At 49.0% G+C, this 16,755-nt stretch overlaps 1 protein-coding gene across 9 annotated transcripts in view; it reads right to left on the bottom strand.

The window, feature by feature from the left end:
* The window catches only part of FMNL2 (formin like 2), a 224,598-nt gene that overhangs the window by 13,444 nt on the left and 194,399 nt on the right, over positions 1–16,755 (bottom strand). For 6 of the 9 annotated variants that reach the window (XM_038750790.1, XM_038750785.1, XM_038750786.1 and 3 more), the window contains exons 12-19: positions 15,931–16,080; positions 15,160–15,261; positions 13,608–13,920; positions 12,108–12,311; positions 8,533–8,553; positions 6,200–6,324; positions 5,392–5,594; positions 1,087–1,321 (exon numbers count right to left, since the gene is read on the bottom strand). In XM_038750790.1, the coding sequence (XP_038606718.1) occupies positions 1,087–1,321; positions 5,392–5,594; positions 6,200–6,324; positions 8,533–8,553; positions 12,108–12,311; positions 13,608–13,920; positions 15,160–15,261; positions 15,931–16,080 (1,353 nt within the window). The remainder of the gene's footprint in view (positions 1–1,086; positions 1,322–5,391; positions 5,595–6,199; positions 6,325–8,532; positions 8,554–12,107; positions 12,312–13,607; positions 13,921–15,159; positions 15,262–15,930; positions 16,081–16,755) is intronic. The other 3 variants (XM_038750789.1, XM_038750791.1, XM_038750793.1) reach the window with 1 other exon arrangement.

The raw sequence follows: 16,755 nt of genomic DNA, 5'->3' as shown, positions 1-16,755 counted from the left end.
TCCCTGAAATTCAACAAGTTTAGACTTTGTTTACTGGGTTGTCAGCAGAGTTTCAGAATCCAGTTTATCTGTGACCTCTGGGCATTTGATATTTGCCCCACCTCAACTCCACAGCACTTGTGAACATATCTTTAAATTTTGCACTGTGAATTATTTATCTCTATTAATATCTGTTTCCCCCTGTAGACTGTAAGCTTGTTATGGTCAGAGAATACGATTATCAACTCTGTTATAAAGAACTCTCCCAAGCATTTAGTAGAGTGCTCTGCACCATAGTATAGGCTCAATAAATACTTCTGATTGAGTGATTATCTCAGAGAGAACTTAACAACTTCCAAAAGAGGAAACCCCAGGGGCACTGAAAAATTAAAATCCACATTGCCAGAGAATACCACCTGTCCAAGTGTCAGCCACTTTTTCATGTCTGCCCATTGAGGAAGAGCGACTGAGGCAGAGTGACCTAGCGGAAAGACTCAGTTCTGGGAGTTGGGAGACTGGAATTCTAGTCTTAGTTCTGCCACCTCCCTGCAGCGTGACCCTAGCCTGGGCAGGTCACCTAGCATCTCTGGACCTCAATTTCCTCATCTGAAAAATGGGGAATGAAATACCTGTACTTCTGTTCACTTCAATATTGAGCCTGGGGCAGGACGGGGACTATGTCTGAGCAGATTATCTTGTACAAACCTCAGTGCTTAGCACGAGGTAAATGCCCAATAAATACCATCACCAATATTACCATGGAAGCTCCCAATAAGCACCAGGTGAAAGGAGATATTGAAGCAAAACCCAAAGGGCAAATCAGGGGAACTGTGACCAACACAACTTGCTGCAGTTGCAGAGACAACCCCCACTTTCCCCGCACCCCCACCCCGAAGGAACCTGCCCCTCCTGTTAAACGCTAGACTGGCAGCTCCATGCAGGCAGGGATTGTGTCTCCCAATTCTATTACACTCTCCAAGCACTTAGTACAGTGCTCAGCACACAATAAGCGCTCAATAAATACCATCGACTGACTGAATAACCCGCTCCCAGCAGACTCCTCTCACCGCCCCCGCACAAAGCAAAGGGGTCGACCTCCCCACTCACAGGAGTCAGCATCTGAATGCTCTCAGAGAAGTTCCCGATGAAGGCCATGATGGTCATCTTCTGCATGAGCCTCTCGATCTTACTGAACTGCATCATGAACCGGTCCTCGTCCGACAGATTCTCCAGAGGCTTCCTCTCGCGCTCATAGAGCCGCAGCACTTTCACCTCGTTCTCCGTCGGTAAGAACCTCATCAGACACTCAACGAAATCCACCGGCAGCGTCTTCAAGTCAAACCTGCGGGCGATGAAAGCGGTAGCGTTGGGGTCCCCCCACGCTCCATCCCATCCACCTCCCCCCGGCCCCCCGATTGCTAAAGCTTTTCATTTTGAGCATGGGGGCCGAAGGGAGTAAGTCGACTGGAAAGGGGCAGGCTTTAAAGTGTCGACGGGCCAGAAAGATGCCATTTTGGGTTTCTTCAGCCCTGGGTGGAAACTCTCAGGTCTTGGCAGAACGCTGGGCGGACCACAAAATGGAGTCTTCCCTCTACATCATCATCAATCGTATTTATTGAGCGCTTACTGTGTGCAGAGCACTGTACCAAGCGCTTGGGAAGTACAAGTTGGCAACATATAGAGACAGTCCCTACCCAACAGTGGGCTCACAGTCTACAAAGGTTCAGTATTCGCCTCAGCTCCTCTTGAAAGGCTATGACCGAGACGCTTTCGGGCCGTCTTCCGGGAGGTGCCCGGCCGCTGGGCTGGAAGGGACGGGGGACACGTCGGAAGGGAGGAACGGTGGGTCAGCGGAGTGAGAACATTCCGGAGGCCGCTGTCGGGAAATGCTTGACAAAGCCATTTCTCTTTATCTGGGTGATCTTCACCCAGAGAAATCACAGAACTGCATGTTCTGAGGGGAAGGGAGAGAGGGCGGGAGGAGGAAAATGAATCATAAAGACCGCAGGACAAAGTTCTTTGTGTTCACTATCCACGTTAGTACAGTGCTTGGCGCAGAGTGAGTGCTTGACAGATACCACAATTATTATTATCATCATCATCATCGTATTTATTGAGCGCTTACTGTGTGCAGAGCACTGTACTAAGCGCTTGGGAAGTACAAACTGGCAACATATAGAGACAGTCCTTACCCAACAGTGGGCTCACAGTCTAAAAGGGGGAGACAAAACCAAACATACTAATAAAATAAATAGAATAGATATTTAGAAGTAAAATAAATAGAGTAATAAATATGTACAAACATATATACAGGTGCTGTGGGGAAGGGAAGGAGGTAAGATGGGGGGGATGGAGAGGGGGACGAGGGGGAGAGGAAGGAAGGGGCTACCTCATTCTCTCATTCAAGCACTGCACCTCAGGAGAATGAGAGTTTATGGGACGGTGCCAACTTCACCCGTGAAGGACCGACAACCCCGGGGTGAATAAATGGGGCGTGGGGTCTTGGAGCGATGAGCCAATAAACCCTAAAAGCTGAGTTTACTATGTCCCGAGAGTGGCTCTTTGGCAAATGGGAGAAATCAATCAATCGTATTTATTGAGCGCTTACTGTGTGCAGAGCACTGTACTAAGCGCTTGGGAAGTACAAGTTGGCAACATCACATTCTTTTCGTTGTAATGGACACCTGAGTGATATTTATAACCGGCATCGACTCAGATCATGCCAGAAAATACCTTCTAAACGGCAATGGGTACACCTGGATTGAATTTTCGTTCTCTGGGAAAACTGACCCTTTCCCCGGATCGGCAGTTCGTATCTAAACTGTAACATGGTTCAGCTTGAAAATCCAGCAGAGGGCACACGGTCCCGCGGGGGAGACACCTCCTCTCAGAATTCCCAGCAGGAATTCCTGACCAAACCGTGTCTGTCCCTCCTCTCTTCCCTACACCCTCTCAGGGCCAGGCTCTGAGTCTAATTCCTAACCATGCATTCTCTCCCAGCACCCCGGAAGAGTTGGATAAATTCTAGCTCTCCCTAGAGACCGTAGGCCCACTGTGGGCAGGGAACATGCCTACCAACTCTGTTATGGTCGTGGGTTCTAATCCCGGCTCCACCGCTTGTCGGCTGTGTGACTCTGGGCAAGTCACTTAACTCCTCTGTGCCTCAGTTACCTCATCGGTAAAATGGGGATTAAGACTGTGAGCCCCACGTGGGACAACCTGAAAACCTTGTGTCTATTCCAGCGCTTAGAACAGTGCTTGGCACACAGTAAGCGCTTAACAAATACCATTATTATTATTATTTTGTATTCTCCCAAGTGCATAATACTGTGACTATATTATAAATACCCTTCTAGACTGTGAGCCCACTGTTGGGTAGGGACCATCTCTACATGTTGCCAACTTGTACTTCCCAAGCACTTAGTACAGTGCTCTGCACACAGTAAGCGCTCAATAAATACAATTGAATGAATGAATAAGTTATTATTCATATTAATGCCCATCTTTCCTCTAGACTAAGTTCGTTATGGCAGAAAAAGTGCCTGCTAATTCTCTTGTATTGTACTTTCCCAAGAGCTTAGAACAGACCTCTGCATACAGTAAGCGCTCAATAAATACCACTTATTGATTGATTGCTTGACTGATTGATGGAGTCTCCTTGGGGCTTTGACATTCCAGCAGCGTGGCTCAGTGGAAAGAGCCTGGGCTTGGGAGTCCGAGGTCACCGGTTCTAATCCCTACTCTGCCACTTGTCAGCTGTGTGACTTTGGGCAAGTCACTTCACTCCTCTGTGTCTCAGTTCCCTCATCTCTAAAATGGGGATTAAAACTGTGAGCCCCACATAGGACGACCTGATCACCTCGTATTCCCTCCAGCGCTTACAGCAGTGCTTTGCACATAGTAAGCGCTTAACAAATGCCATCATTATCATTATTATTATTATTATAATCGGGGTGGACTCAGTCCCTTTTCCATATGGGACTCCAGTCTAAGAGGGAGAACAGACATTGAATCCATCATCATCATTATTATTATTATTATTCCAGCGTTTCAGCATGGGCAGGGAGAGTGCCTGCAAATTCCTTATACTGTACTCTCCCAAGTGCTGAGAAAAGTGCTCTGCACATAGTAAGCGCTCAATAAATACCACTGAATGATTGATTCAGTCTTCCCAGCGTGCGGCTGGTTTGATGCTCCGGGCCCCTTCTTGGCTGCCTGAAGAATCACCTGACACGTCTCCATTCAAACAGGTTTTCCAGAGTTGGCTCTCCTACAACGCGGCGGTCCAGATCGAAGCCCCGCCCTGACTCCTGATTCCCCAATACTGTTCTAGCTAAGCTATCACAATCGATCAATCGTATTTATTGAGAGCTTACTGTGTGCAGAGCACTGTACTAAGAAGCAGCGTCACAGAGAAGCAGCGTGACGGATAGAGCACAGGCCCAAGGGTCAGAAGACCTGGGTTCTGCTAATCCCGACTCTGCCCCTCACCTGCTGTGGGGCCTTGGACAAGTCACTTAGCTTCTCTGTGCCTCCGTTGCCTCATCTGTCAAATGGGGATTCGATCGCTCTTTTTCCTCCTAAGTCTGTAAGCTCCGTGTTGGACCCAGTGATCTTGTATCTACCCCAGCGCCTAGCACAGTGCTTGACATATCCTCATCTATAAAATGGGGAGTAAATACTTGTTCTTCCTCTCCCTTAGACTGAGCGTCCCCCGTGGGACAGGGACTGCACCAAGTCTGATTATCTTCTATCTTCCCCCAGCGCTTGGTACAGTGTTTGGCACAGAGTAAGCGCTTAACAAACACCACTATCATCATCATCATCAAGAGTCATGTTACATGAACCCAATTCTGCCCTTTGTGGAGCACCATTTCAGCTTACTGGACAAGGCGAAAGGATGTCATTCTTCAAGGAAATGTCAATCAGTCACTCTTAACACAGCACTCCCTCCCAGGTAACTGTGACCAGCCTATGGAGTGTTGTTAGGATATATGATTTTCAGTTTTAACGTGGATGTGACCAAAAAACGTAAGGTCTGAGCAGACTGAAAATAGCTTGTTTTAATGGTATTTGTTAAGAATTTACTTTATGACAAGCACTGTTCTAAACACTAGGGTAGACTCAAGCTAATCAAGTTAGAAAGAGTCCCAGTCACATCGAGCTCTGTCTAAATCGTAGAGGGGGGGATTTAATCCCCATTTTATAGATAAGGTAACTGAGGCCCAGAGAAATGAAGTGACGGGCCCAAGGCCATACAGCAGACGTGCGGTGGGGCCGGAATTATAAGCCAGATCCTCAGACTCCCAGCTCAGAAACCTTTCTGCTATTGCTGCCGCACGATAGCAGAGTTTTATCTAAGCGTGCCCAAAACCTGAATACCATTTCTTCAAAAATGCCCCAGGAACTTACACGTGAATAGCTTTACAGATCTCATCCGCCGTCTTCCCGGCCTTCCGTAAAGTGATGGCCAGGTTTTTGGCCCGGTTGGCTTCCAGTAAGGTCACTTTGTTTGACCCTTTCTGCGTGATCTTCTGTTTACTTGAGGTCAGATCAATGGCTGGACCTTGGGCTTTTGTCTTGAATATCTCCTCAAATTCATCCACGTTTAAGTCCTGGAGGAGGGGAAAATAAGGAAGAAACAAACGGGCACAATGGCCTCTGTTCAGGCCCTGGAAGGACGCGAGGCCCATTTGGGTGAGTTGTTCCTTTAGGGTTGAAGTCCCACTTTCTGACAGTCCTGGATTTTCACCCTCCAATCTTTGAGCTTGCTCTTTTCTCCTGATTTAATTGTGCCAGGACCCCGAGCTCAGCGGAAAATCCTGCACATTTACAGGTAGGAATTGATGATCTCAACTGGGATTTTGTCTCCTTTGCTTGAGAGCGTTCAATTACAAGCTAAGATTGATTTGTACAGTGTGTAGATGTGCAAATTTGGGGGTCGCGCTAGATGCAAACGTCTAGAAGATAGCAAGTGAATGCTTTTGCACAGTAGACCAAAGGAGCCTATATTTAACCAGTCATGGGGCACCCCCGGTGTACTTCCATACAGGAACCTGGACATTAACTTATTCCCCTTTCATTGTGGAAAGCGCAGGCTGAAAGTACTCACGTTTCCCGACCAAAACTACGGTTTCCAGCGTAAAGAGTCTAAATTTCTCTGGGCCCCGGGGGGTACCGGCTTCTGCTAAAATGAAACCTACAGGGAGCGAGACGATACCTCCAGAATTCTCTCGTCATCGATTTCATTGAAGACCGTGCCGTTGATCTGGTTGGGCTTCAGAGCCACCCAGTTAAAGACAGGCATCCGGAACTTCGTCTTGATGGGCTTCTTGATTTTCACAGCTAGAACCAGGACATGCAGAATGAAATTAGAATTTCCCAGCCCCAGACACAGGGTGGAATGATGGGGCAGGAGGAGCCCTGGAAAATGACACTTCCGCACTGGAGGAATGCTGGTCAGAGCCACCTAAATACTTTGAAATCTTGGACTGTCCCTCACGCTGCCTCGGAGACAAAAATCCAGCAAAGGATTTTAAGTCCATCATTCAGCTGATTTATTCCTTTTAGTTACAATGCTGACTGAGGGCTGGAGGTTAGAAAAACTTCAGCAGGCAACCTGGATTCTCGAATTAGGTCCGGGGTGATGTCAAGCATCCTAAACCACAAGAGAAAGCATGAACTCTTTGGGGTCCAAAGTCATTGTTGCCCAGTACAAGATGCTCAAGTCAGGAGCCTTGATTGTGATTTTTTCCAAATTTCAGTGCCTGGAGATCTGACCTTGTCCACCGACCATGCAACCCAGCCAGATTCTACAGCTGTCCCAAACACTAGAGATAAAGCCGTCCAAATGCCAGGGGTGCAACTTGGGCACAGCTAGCCTTCAGTGCCAGCAATAAATTATCCCAGTGACTGGCATAATTTGAATGCTGTTCCTGGGACAGATCAGGAGCAAGGCAAAGAAAAGGGACCAGGATTCAGGGAGGGCCAGGAACCTTAAGTGGGGTGCTGAACTGCCTTCTGAGTAGGAATTCTGCTCTCCCCTCCCCTCTCTTGGAAGATCTGGGTTCTAATCCCAGACACACTACTTGCCTGCCATTTGACCGTGGGCAAGTCATTTAACTTCTCTGAGCCTCATAGTTTCCTTAACTGTAAAATAGGGGAATTAAATAACCTTTAGACGGCAAGTTCCTTGTGGGCAGGGAATGAGTCTACCAAACTCTGTCATATAATACTCTCCCTAGCACTTAGTACAGTGCTCTGTGAGCCCCACGTGGGACAGGGACCGTGTCTGACCTAATTAACCTGTACCTACCCCATTGCTTAGAACCGTGTTTGACACATATTAAGAGCTTAATAAATACCGTAAAATATATGATTAATTGATTAATCTGCTCTCCCACCCCTTTCGACTGTGAACCCCATGTTGGACAGACTGTCTGATCTGATTGTATGGAAGGATTTCAATACCACTATTACTATTACTATCATTATTAAGGGCCAGTTACACTCAAGACTTTGCCTGCTCTTGATGGCAAACCACTGACCAGCACAACAGAGAGAGCCGGACCAGGGGTGAGATCCAACCTCTCTTCCTCTCTAAGGCTGGCAAGACAAGACCCTAATGTTTCATCTGAGTTAAGGCCTCCCGAAGGCATTTACACTTCCGTGCACACACCACACTGTCCCACGAGGGCCCTTTCTGGCCCCAATGGGGAGCTATATGCCTAAACATCCGTTCGGCAGTTTCAGAACCGTAAGCACAACCACGTTGGATGGTTAGGGGATGGGTTTTTCCTCCCAGTCAACACTGCAAGACAAGGATGGGATATGGGGCGGAGGGGACTGCCTCTGTTCCTCCAGTGTCACGAAGGCCATGGGAACAGGAATGGCATCAGAGAATATCCCCCCCGCCCCAGAAGCATGCAGAAACATGGTGACCGTGGCATTTCCCCTCCGACCTTTCCACAGGTGGGCATTTCAGGGCCTAGATTCCCACCTGCCTCTGCAAGACCTCACTTCTCCCAGTGGGGTGAAGTTAGGAAATGCTTCTCCTCCTCCCTCCTTCCACGCTTGGCTTTGAAGCACTTTCGCATTATGGGAAAATTCCAGGCTGGTCACACTTTTCTACCCAGGACAGAGGTGCACGCTCGCTTCAAGGCTCCTACAAGACCCCAGGCTAACGAGACCCGCCCCTTCGTTTGAAGTTATACTTCAATTTATTCTTCAGGGCAGCATGGAGGAGAGTCTCACCTTCCTCTCTGACTACCTGACTAGGCCCAAAGTCCTCTTCTCAAGGAGATAGGGTCCATGGTAAAGGAGCCCGGAAAGCCCGCTGAAAGCCTAAGTTCTCTCTCACGGTCCTGCTGAGAAAGGTGTGGGCAGCCCCCAGATGACAGCAAGCCAACCCCGGGTTTAGACTCCAGACACGATGTCACAGTGAAATGAGTCTACACTTAAAATAGCACGGAGATGAAAGATGGCACGGCACCAGTGGATTAACGGGGAGACACGGGGGAAACACATAAAATCACTCGTCAAGGAGGAACCTACAGAAAAGCTTGATTGGCCCATCTTTGGTGAGAGCAGAAAGGACAAAGGAAATAAAAATTAGACACAGTTAGAGTCATCCAGTTGAACAGTCCACACACCCCTGGATTAGCAAACTGACACCCGACACTCCATTTCGCTGGCAAGCACTCGGCAAGGCAAGGCATACACCTCTTCTACCCTGGCTATCACGACTTGCTTTCTCCCCATCTTTTTAGTTTGGTCCTCATGAGAGCAGAAAGTTGGTTGCTTTCTTTAGCCAAGGGCCCTAACCTGTCCCAGTCCCATCCCGGGAGCTGGGACCCATCCCTGAAGGCATCCGTAAAGGCCACGCACCAATGGTTCCTGCAAGGGAATGACCCGGTCACGAACCCGGCGCCAGAACCCTGATCTGACCGTCAGGCTGGGGCCCTGGACCGACTAGCGTAAATTGGCCAGCAGCTAATCTGTCCTCGGGGCAGCTCCTGAAGAGGGGATGGAGCCAGGCCTGTCTCGGGGAACGGAGGTCAAAGGCAACACAGCTCTCTCCCTTTATCCCCTGTGGGAGTCTCCTACCTGTGGGGCATCAGTGCTCCTTCTCTTCTGCGAGCAAACAGAAATCCCAGAGTTTCAAATGCCACCCTGGTCAATCAATCAATCAATCAATCGTATTTATGGAGCGCTTACTATGTGCAGAGCACTGTACTAAGCGCTTGGGAAGTTCAAATTGGCAACATATAGAGACAGTCCCTACCCAGCAGCGGGCTCACAGACTAAAAGGGGGAGACAGAGAACAAAACCAAACATACTAACAAAATAAAGTAAATAGAATAGATATGTACAAGTAAAATAAATAAATAGCCTCCTCCACAATCTGTCTGGAGGGCAGGATGGGCATTCTCCCCAACCCCAACAAGGAAGACGATAAGCCAGCCCCTGTTCCGACCCTGGGTAGTGGACGAAGCCCAGGCTTCACCATTTTCCTGCTGGGTGACTTTGGGCAAGTCACTTCCCTTCTCTGGGCCTCAGTTTTCTCATCATGAAATAGAAATTCAATACTATTCTCCCTCCTACTAGAATGTAAGCTCCATATGGGACAGGGACTGTATCTGGCCTAATTAACTTGTAGTCACCCCAGCACTTAGAATGGTGTTTGACACCCAAGCGTTTAGTGAATACCACAAAAAAAATAAATAGTAAAGAGAGAGGAAAATCCAAGTGTCCAGTGAAAAAAGAGTATGTGTTTTTTGAGGGCTGTTTTGCGCTGCAAACGCTGAATGATCAGACCCAAGGAACACCCTCTTAAGACATCAATCAAGGGCACCATGACACAGCCACTTTACACCTTGCTGGAAGTGAAATTCAAAACCTTTTAGCGCATGTTCAATTTAAGGAAAGGCACCCAGCCATTTCCATGTGTCCCGGGGGGAAAGGATAAGTGCCTTCAGGACAAATTAGCGTCAGAGTCTGCGTTCCAAAATGGATATTTCTGTCACGAGTTTTAGGGATCCTTCGATCATTGCCTCAGGGAGGCTGTTCGGGTTGTGCCACCCAATTGACAGTGGTGGTTGGAGGGTCCTCAAGGCCCCTCGCTCTGTTGCTGGGTAGCAGGTATGTGGAGGAGATCCCTGTGGCCTTCCCTGGATGGTAATGGAGTGGGAAGACAAGGCTGGGAGATGGGAATAACCCCTAACGCTCTCTATCAATCGGACTTGCCGAGGTCACCGGAGTGGCCTCCCTTGGGGCAGGATTAGCTGAATGAGCTCCCAAGTCATTTCTCTTGCCTGCAAGACTCCATCTCCTGTTAGGTTTATGGGGACCTGGGGGCTGGCTCTGCCACACAGCTCGAAACAGACGCTTCTGCTACAACATCCATTCAGAAAAAATTCCTCATCCTGTACAGCTTTGGTCAAAGCCCCCAGAGCTGACAGTGAAAAAAGTTTGAACCAGAAATCACCCTCAATGCCCCAGAAGTGCTTGCTCGGGCAGGGAGCACTTACGACCATCTCTGTAATTTATTTACTCATATTAATGTCTGTCTCCCACTTCGGACCGTAAGCTCGTTGTGGGCAGGGAATGTGTCTGTTTGTTGTTTCACTGGCCTCTCCCAAGCGCTTAGTACAGTGTTCTGCACATGGTAAGCGCTCAATAAATACGAATGAATGAATGAGGGAGGCAGGATTGGAGGCGGCATCCAACAGCCACTGAAGTTACCAAGCCTCAGGGTGGGGATAAAATGGGAGAGAGTGGGATGTGGGTATGACTGTGGGGGACAGAAGAGAAAGCATGGGCTGGCGCTGGTGGGTGAAGGAGTGGAGTTGGGGGAGACCACCCCTCCCCAGTCTGAACCCTGCCACACTTCGGCAATAGCGAAATATCCCTTCTGGGACTTCGCCTTATGTTAGAGCCAAATCCAGGCCAGCTGGGGCTTGCTTCCGGCACTGAATACACCCATTTCTGAGTTAAGAGGGGAGAGGGACATGTTTTCCCACCTTCCAAAGGGTGTGAGTCGAGGCAAAAGAGTCCACACTGGCTAAATGGGTCATATGAGTGCATCTGCTGGGAGATAGCAGCAGATTATTATTTAGAGAAGCAGCGTGGCTCAGTGGAAAGAGCCTGGGCTTTGGAGGCAGAGGTTGTGGGTTCAAATCCCGGCTCCGCCAATTGTCAGCTGTGTGACTTTGGGCAAGTCACTTCACTTCTCTGGGCCTCAGTTACCCCATCTGTAAAATGGGGATTAAGACTGTGAGCCCCCTGTGGGACAATCTGATTACCTTGTAACCTCCCCAGCGCTTAGAACAGTGCTTTGCACATAGTAAGCGCTTAATAAATGCTATTATTATTATTATTATTATTAGATAGGAAGCAGCATGTTGTAGTAGATAGAGCACTGGCTTGGGAGGCTCATGGGTTCTAATTCCAGCTCCGCCACTTGTCTGCTGTTTGACCCTGGCCAAGTCATTTCGCTTCTCTGTGCCTCAGTTATCTCCTCTGTAAAATGGGGATTAAGACTGTGAGCCCCACGTAATAATAATAATAATGATGATGATGGCATTTATTAAGCGCTTACTATGTGCAAAGCACTGTTCTAAGCGCTGGGGAGGTTACAAGGTGATCAGGTTGTCCCACGGGGGGGCTCACAGTCTTCACCCCCATTTTACAGATGAGGGAACTGAGGCACAGAGAAGCTAAGCGACTTGCCCAAAGTCACACAGCTGACAATTGGCAGAGCCGGGATTTGAACGCATGACCTCCGACTCCAAAGCCCGGGCTCTTTCCACTGAGGGACTGTGTCTAACTGATTTGCTTGTATCCCCCCCAGTGCCTGGCACATAGTAAGCGCTTAACAAATAGCATAATCGTTGTTATGATTATTATTATGGGATTAGCATGCTTCACTCCAAGACCTGGCAGAAACAGTGAACACTTTCCAGGCAGAAAATGTCGTCTTAAAGCACATCCTTAGTCCCCCAGGGACTGGCACAACCCCCTGGGTACGGGAGGATGAGAGGAGGGGGCAGCCCCCGTGGCAGCCCTGCCTTACCCAGCGACCCTGTCTCATCACGCCCGGCCATCAGGAAGGAGGGGCACATTCTTACCTGCTAATCCTGAGTTGAAGACCACTGTGGGGGACGCCGTCCCTGGAAGAGGGGGCGCCGACGGAGGAGGCGGCGGAGGCAGCGAGGTCGGACCCGTTTCGGCCACCGGGCCCGGGAGAGGCGGAGGCGGCGGAGGCGGCGGGGGTGGTGGGGGAGGAGGAGGAGGAGGGGGCGTGATGGCAGCGGTCACCGGCCCATTTTGCACTAGGAGGAGAGAGAGAGAACACACAGATCAGTTTGAAACACGACGGTGCCGCTGAACCGGACTGCGATTAGCTCAGTTTTCGTGATTCGAAGGGAAGACCTAGTGGGGCGTGTTTTCCAAAGATCTGTGCTTTGGCCGCTGAATTCACCGGTTCTCGAAATGTAAGAGGCTCCTTGTGGGCAGGGATCCTGTCTACCAATTCTGTTGGATTGAACTCTTCCAAGCACTTAACGCAGCACTCTGCGCACGGTGAGTGCTCAATAAATACCACTGATGCTCAATAAATGCCACTGATTGTGAATGAGAAGAGCAGCCAGGTTGCAGCGATTAGAGTCCCTGGTGGCAGAGAGAGAAGGTAGCAAAGGCACCCTACCACTGATAACGGGACAGATTGGACAGTGGAAATGTGCTTTAGCCAAGGGAGGAAGGTTCATCTTTGGAGCGTGATAGGATGAAATTTAAATTACTCCAGATTGATTGTCACCCCAGACTGATTCACCTTCAAGCTCCCATTTACAGATTCACTTTTCCTTCCACTTACCCGTAAGATGGTAAGTAAGCTCCTTGAGGTCAGGTACTTTTGTTTTTAAAATGGCACTTTTTAAATGCTATGTGCCAGACACTGTACCAAGCACTGGGGTAGAAACAATATTATCAGGGTGGACACAGCCCCTGTCTCACATGGGGCTCTCAGTCTAACTAGGAGGGAACAGGATTTAATCCCCATTTTACAGATGAGGAAACTGAGGTATAGAGAATAATAATGATTATTATTATGGAATTTCTTAAGCACTTACTATGTGCCAAGCACCGTTCCAAGTGCTGGGGTAGGTACAGGGTAATTAGGTTGTCCCACCTGGGGCTCACAGTCTTAATCACCATTTTTCAGATGATATAACTGAGGCACAGAGAAGGTTTAAGCAACTTGCCCAAGGTCACAGTGCAGACAAATGGCACACCCTGCTCTTTCCACTAAGACAAGTGACTCGACCAAGGTCACACAGCAGACCAGGGGAAGAGCTGGAGTTAGAATCCAGACCCTCTGACTCCCAGGCTGCTTCTTTACTCCGTGGAACTCTCCCAAGTGCTTAGGAAAGTGCTCTGTGTACCATGGGGGTTTAATAAATGGGGTTGATTGAAGGAGGAAAATAGGGTGAATTTCACGGCGACTGCTGGAATGGGAGCACCGATGGTCTGAGCCCATCAACTCCCCTCCCCAAGAGACACAACCTACACCTTTTGTGGCTTCCAGTGTCCACTTTGGCTCTGATTCCAGACGCCCGAAGGCTCCTTACCCGCCTCAGACGTCGGTGTCGATGGAGGTAGTGGGGGGGGAGGTGGGGGCAAGGGGATGGAGGACGTCGCCCCGGTAACTGGTCCTGCGTAGGAATTGGCTGAGGCCTCTGCCCCCGCTGGCAACGCGCCTGACGCCACGACTGGCAGGATGGAGATGTCTCCGTCCCCTTTCTTCTGGATTTTGATGGTCCCTTGCTTCTCCAGTTCGTGGATCTTCTTCTCCAGAGTGGACTGCCTCTGAATGGCTTCCTCTTTTTCTTTGACCATTTTTCTCAACGTGTGGACTTGGGTATTTGCATCTTTGTAGATTTCCTGCCAGAGAGCTAGTGGTTAAGAACCTCGGTGGGACCCCACAGCACTACACCACACAAACGCCAAATCGGGAACAGATTCTGAGCAGGAGACCTGCGCAGAGAGGAACACACTGCAAAAATAGAGGCCATCCTATGGTGCCCAGGTTACCCGGGAAGTCAAGGGTTTCTGCCTGGGGCAGAAAATGTATCTCACATGGCCCCTAGCACACCTGAGCATTCTCATACACGTTCCCCAGCATATCCAAGCGTGTTCACATACCCTCCAGGGCATCCAAGCAGGCTCACGCGGCCCCCAGCGAATCAAGCATGCTTGCACAGGTCCCCAACATGACTGCACATGCTACCACAACCCCCAAAATCTCCAAGCAGGCCCACATGTCACTGTAGCTTCATATTCTTGTTGCATTAATCCTCAAAGCGTCGCTTCGACAAAAACGATTCACTCAACCCACTTACTCATCTTCAATCGCTCCATCTACCAAGTGTTTTCCCGGGAAAATCATTAGCCCTTTCCCCTCCCTGTCAATCAAGCAATCATACTTATTGAGCACTTACTGTGTGCAGGGCACTGCACTAATTGGGAAAGTACAATATAACATTAAGGCTGACACACTCCCTGCCCACAGTAAGCTTGTAGTCTGGAGGGAGAGAAAGACTTTAATATAAATAAACTACAGATACGCACAGAGGTGCTGTGAGCCTGGGAGTGGGGATGAATAAAGGGAGCAAGTCAGGGAGACACAGAGGCCTCTCTCTGTTCATTGCCTCTAGAGAGTACGCTTGTTGTGGGGAGGCAATGTGCCGAACAAGTCCATCATACTGTACTCTCCCAAGCGCTTAGTTCGGTGCTCTGCCCACAGTAAGTGCTTAATACGTACAATCGATTGATTCATTGATGGATAAGCAGGGTCTGGGTTCTGAGATAAAAAGAATAGCACAGGAATCTCCGGGCCTTCCTCTTGGGGTCTCCAGGGAGGGTCCCAGTCAGAAACCTAGAGCACTTGCCCCAGCAGGACTCCAGCAAGTGGAAAACTTTTATTAACCACAGGGAAATCCGGATCTGTATGAAGTCCATCCATCCATAAGGACTCACGCCGACATTAACTGCACATCACCCCTTGGCACCCTGAAATGTGCGTGGGCAAAACCAGCCCCTAAAACTGTTGCCGCTTACTTCACGGAGTGGGACAGAGCTCCGTATCGCTCCATCCGTCCGAGCGGCCGGGATAAAACTTACCCGAACCACGTCCAGTTCCTTGTTTCTCTGCATGAGCTGTTTTTCCAGTTCCACAATCTTGGACATGGCTTCGTTCTCCGTGTCCTGCAGTTTTTCCGATAACTGGAAGGATTTCAAAAAGGGAGTGGGTCATAGATGATCACAACTCTATATGTTGCCGACTTGTACCTCCCGAGCACTTAGTACAGTGCTCGGCACACAGTAAGCGCTCAATAAATACGATCGAATGAATGAACATCCTATTTATTGAGCACTTACTCTGCGCAGAGCACTGTACTAAGCGACAGGAAACATCGGAGGGTTTCGGCAGTAAGCAGTTCTCTAGGGGTGGTCTCTGGCAAGTCTCTTTGAACTACCAATCAATCAATCAATCGTATTTATTGAGCGCTTACTGTGTGCAAAGCACTGTACTAAGCGCTTGGGAAGTCCAAGTTGGCAACATCTAGAGACAGTCCCTACCCAACAGTGGGCTCACAGTCTAAAAGGGGGAGACAGAGAACAAAACCAAACATACTAACAAAACAAAATAGAATAGATATGTACAAGTAAAATAAATAAATAAATAAATAGAGTAATAAATATGTAGAGACATATATAGACTGGTAGCTCCTTGCGGACAGAGACTGTACTGTATCTTTTACTAGTATTGTACTCTCCCTAAAGTGCTTCGCACCCAGTGGGTGCTCAATAAATATCACTGGTTGATTAATAAATATCACAGTTTCAGGCCTGTGCATGACATAGAGTGGGTGGGGTGGGGAACGGAATTACGTGAGAAATGTTTTCTTCCAGTTCCTCAACCCTCTCCAGGGCCGCATTCTTGGTTTCGGCGTCCTCCAGCAGCGCCCCGACATCAAAGACGTTGTCCAGGTAGGCCTGAATCTGCACCTGCAGCTTGTCACTCTCCGTGTGTTTCAGCTTCTGCAAGGGCAAAGCGAGCGGCAGGCGAGTTAGCACAGGGCCCGGAAGCCCTCAAAATCGGACGCACCCACCCAAGAACCCCAACCCGTCCAGCCGAGGGTCACCAAGGTTGCGACCTTCATCCCAGAGAGTCGATCAGTCAGTCAATCGTATTTATTGAGGGCTTACTGTGTGCAGAGCATTGTACTAAGTGCTCGGGAGAGAACAATATAACAGACACATTCCTTGCCCACAGTGAACTTACAGTCTAGGGGGGAGACAGCCACTACTATGAATAAATTACAAATATGCTGCTAACCTCCTCACTGTCCCTCATTCTCGCCTGTCCCGGTGTCGACCCCCGGCCCACGTCCTTCCCCTGACCTGGAATGCCCTCCCTCTGCCCATCCTCCAAGCTAGCTCTCTTCCTCCCTTCAAGGCCCTACTGAGAGCTCACCTCCTCCAGGAGGCCTTCCTGGACTGAGCCCCCTTTTTCCTCTCCTTCTCCCCACCCCCACTTCCCTACCTCCTTCCCCTCCCCACAGCACTTGTATATATTTATACAGATTTATTATTCTATTTATTTTACTTGTGCAAATTTACTATTCTATTTATTTTGTTAATGATGTTCATTTAGCTTTAATTCTATTTGTTCTGATGACTTGACAACTATCTACATGTTTTGTTTTGTTGTCT

The sequence above is a fragment of the Tachyglossus aculeatus genome, chromosome 9, assembly GCF_015852505.1.
Source record: "Tachyglossus aculeatus isolate mTacAcu1 chromosome 9, mTacAcu1.pri, whole genome shotgun sequence".
In the NCBI taxonomy this organism is placed as follows: Eukaryota; Metazoa; Chordata; class Mammalia; order Monotremata; family Tachyglossidae; genus Tachyglossus; species Tachyglossus aculeatus.
Note: the sequence above shows the minus strand (reverse complement) of the source record. Positions and strands in the feature narration are given on the sequence as shown.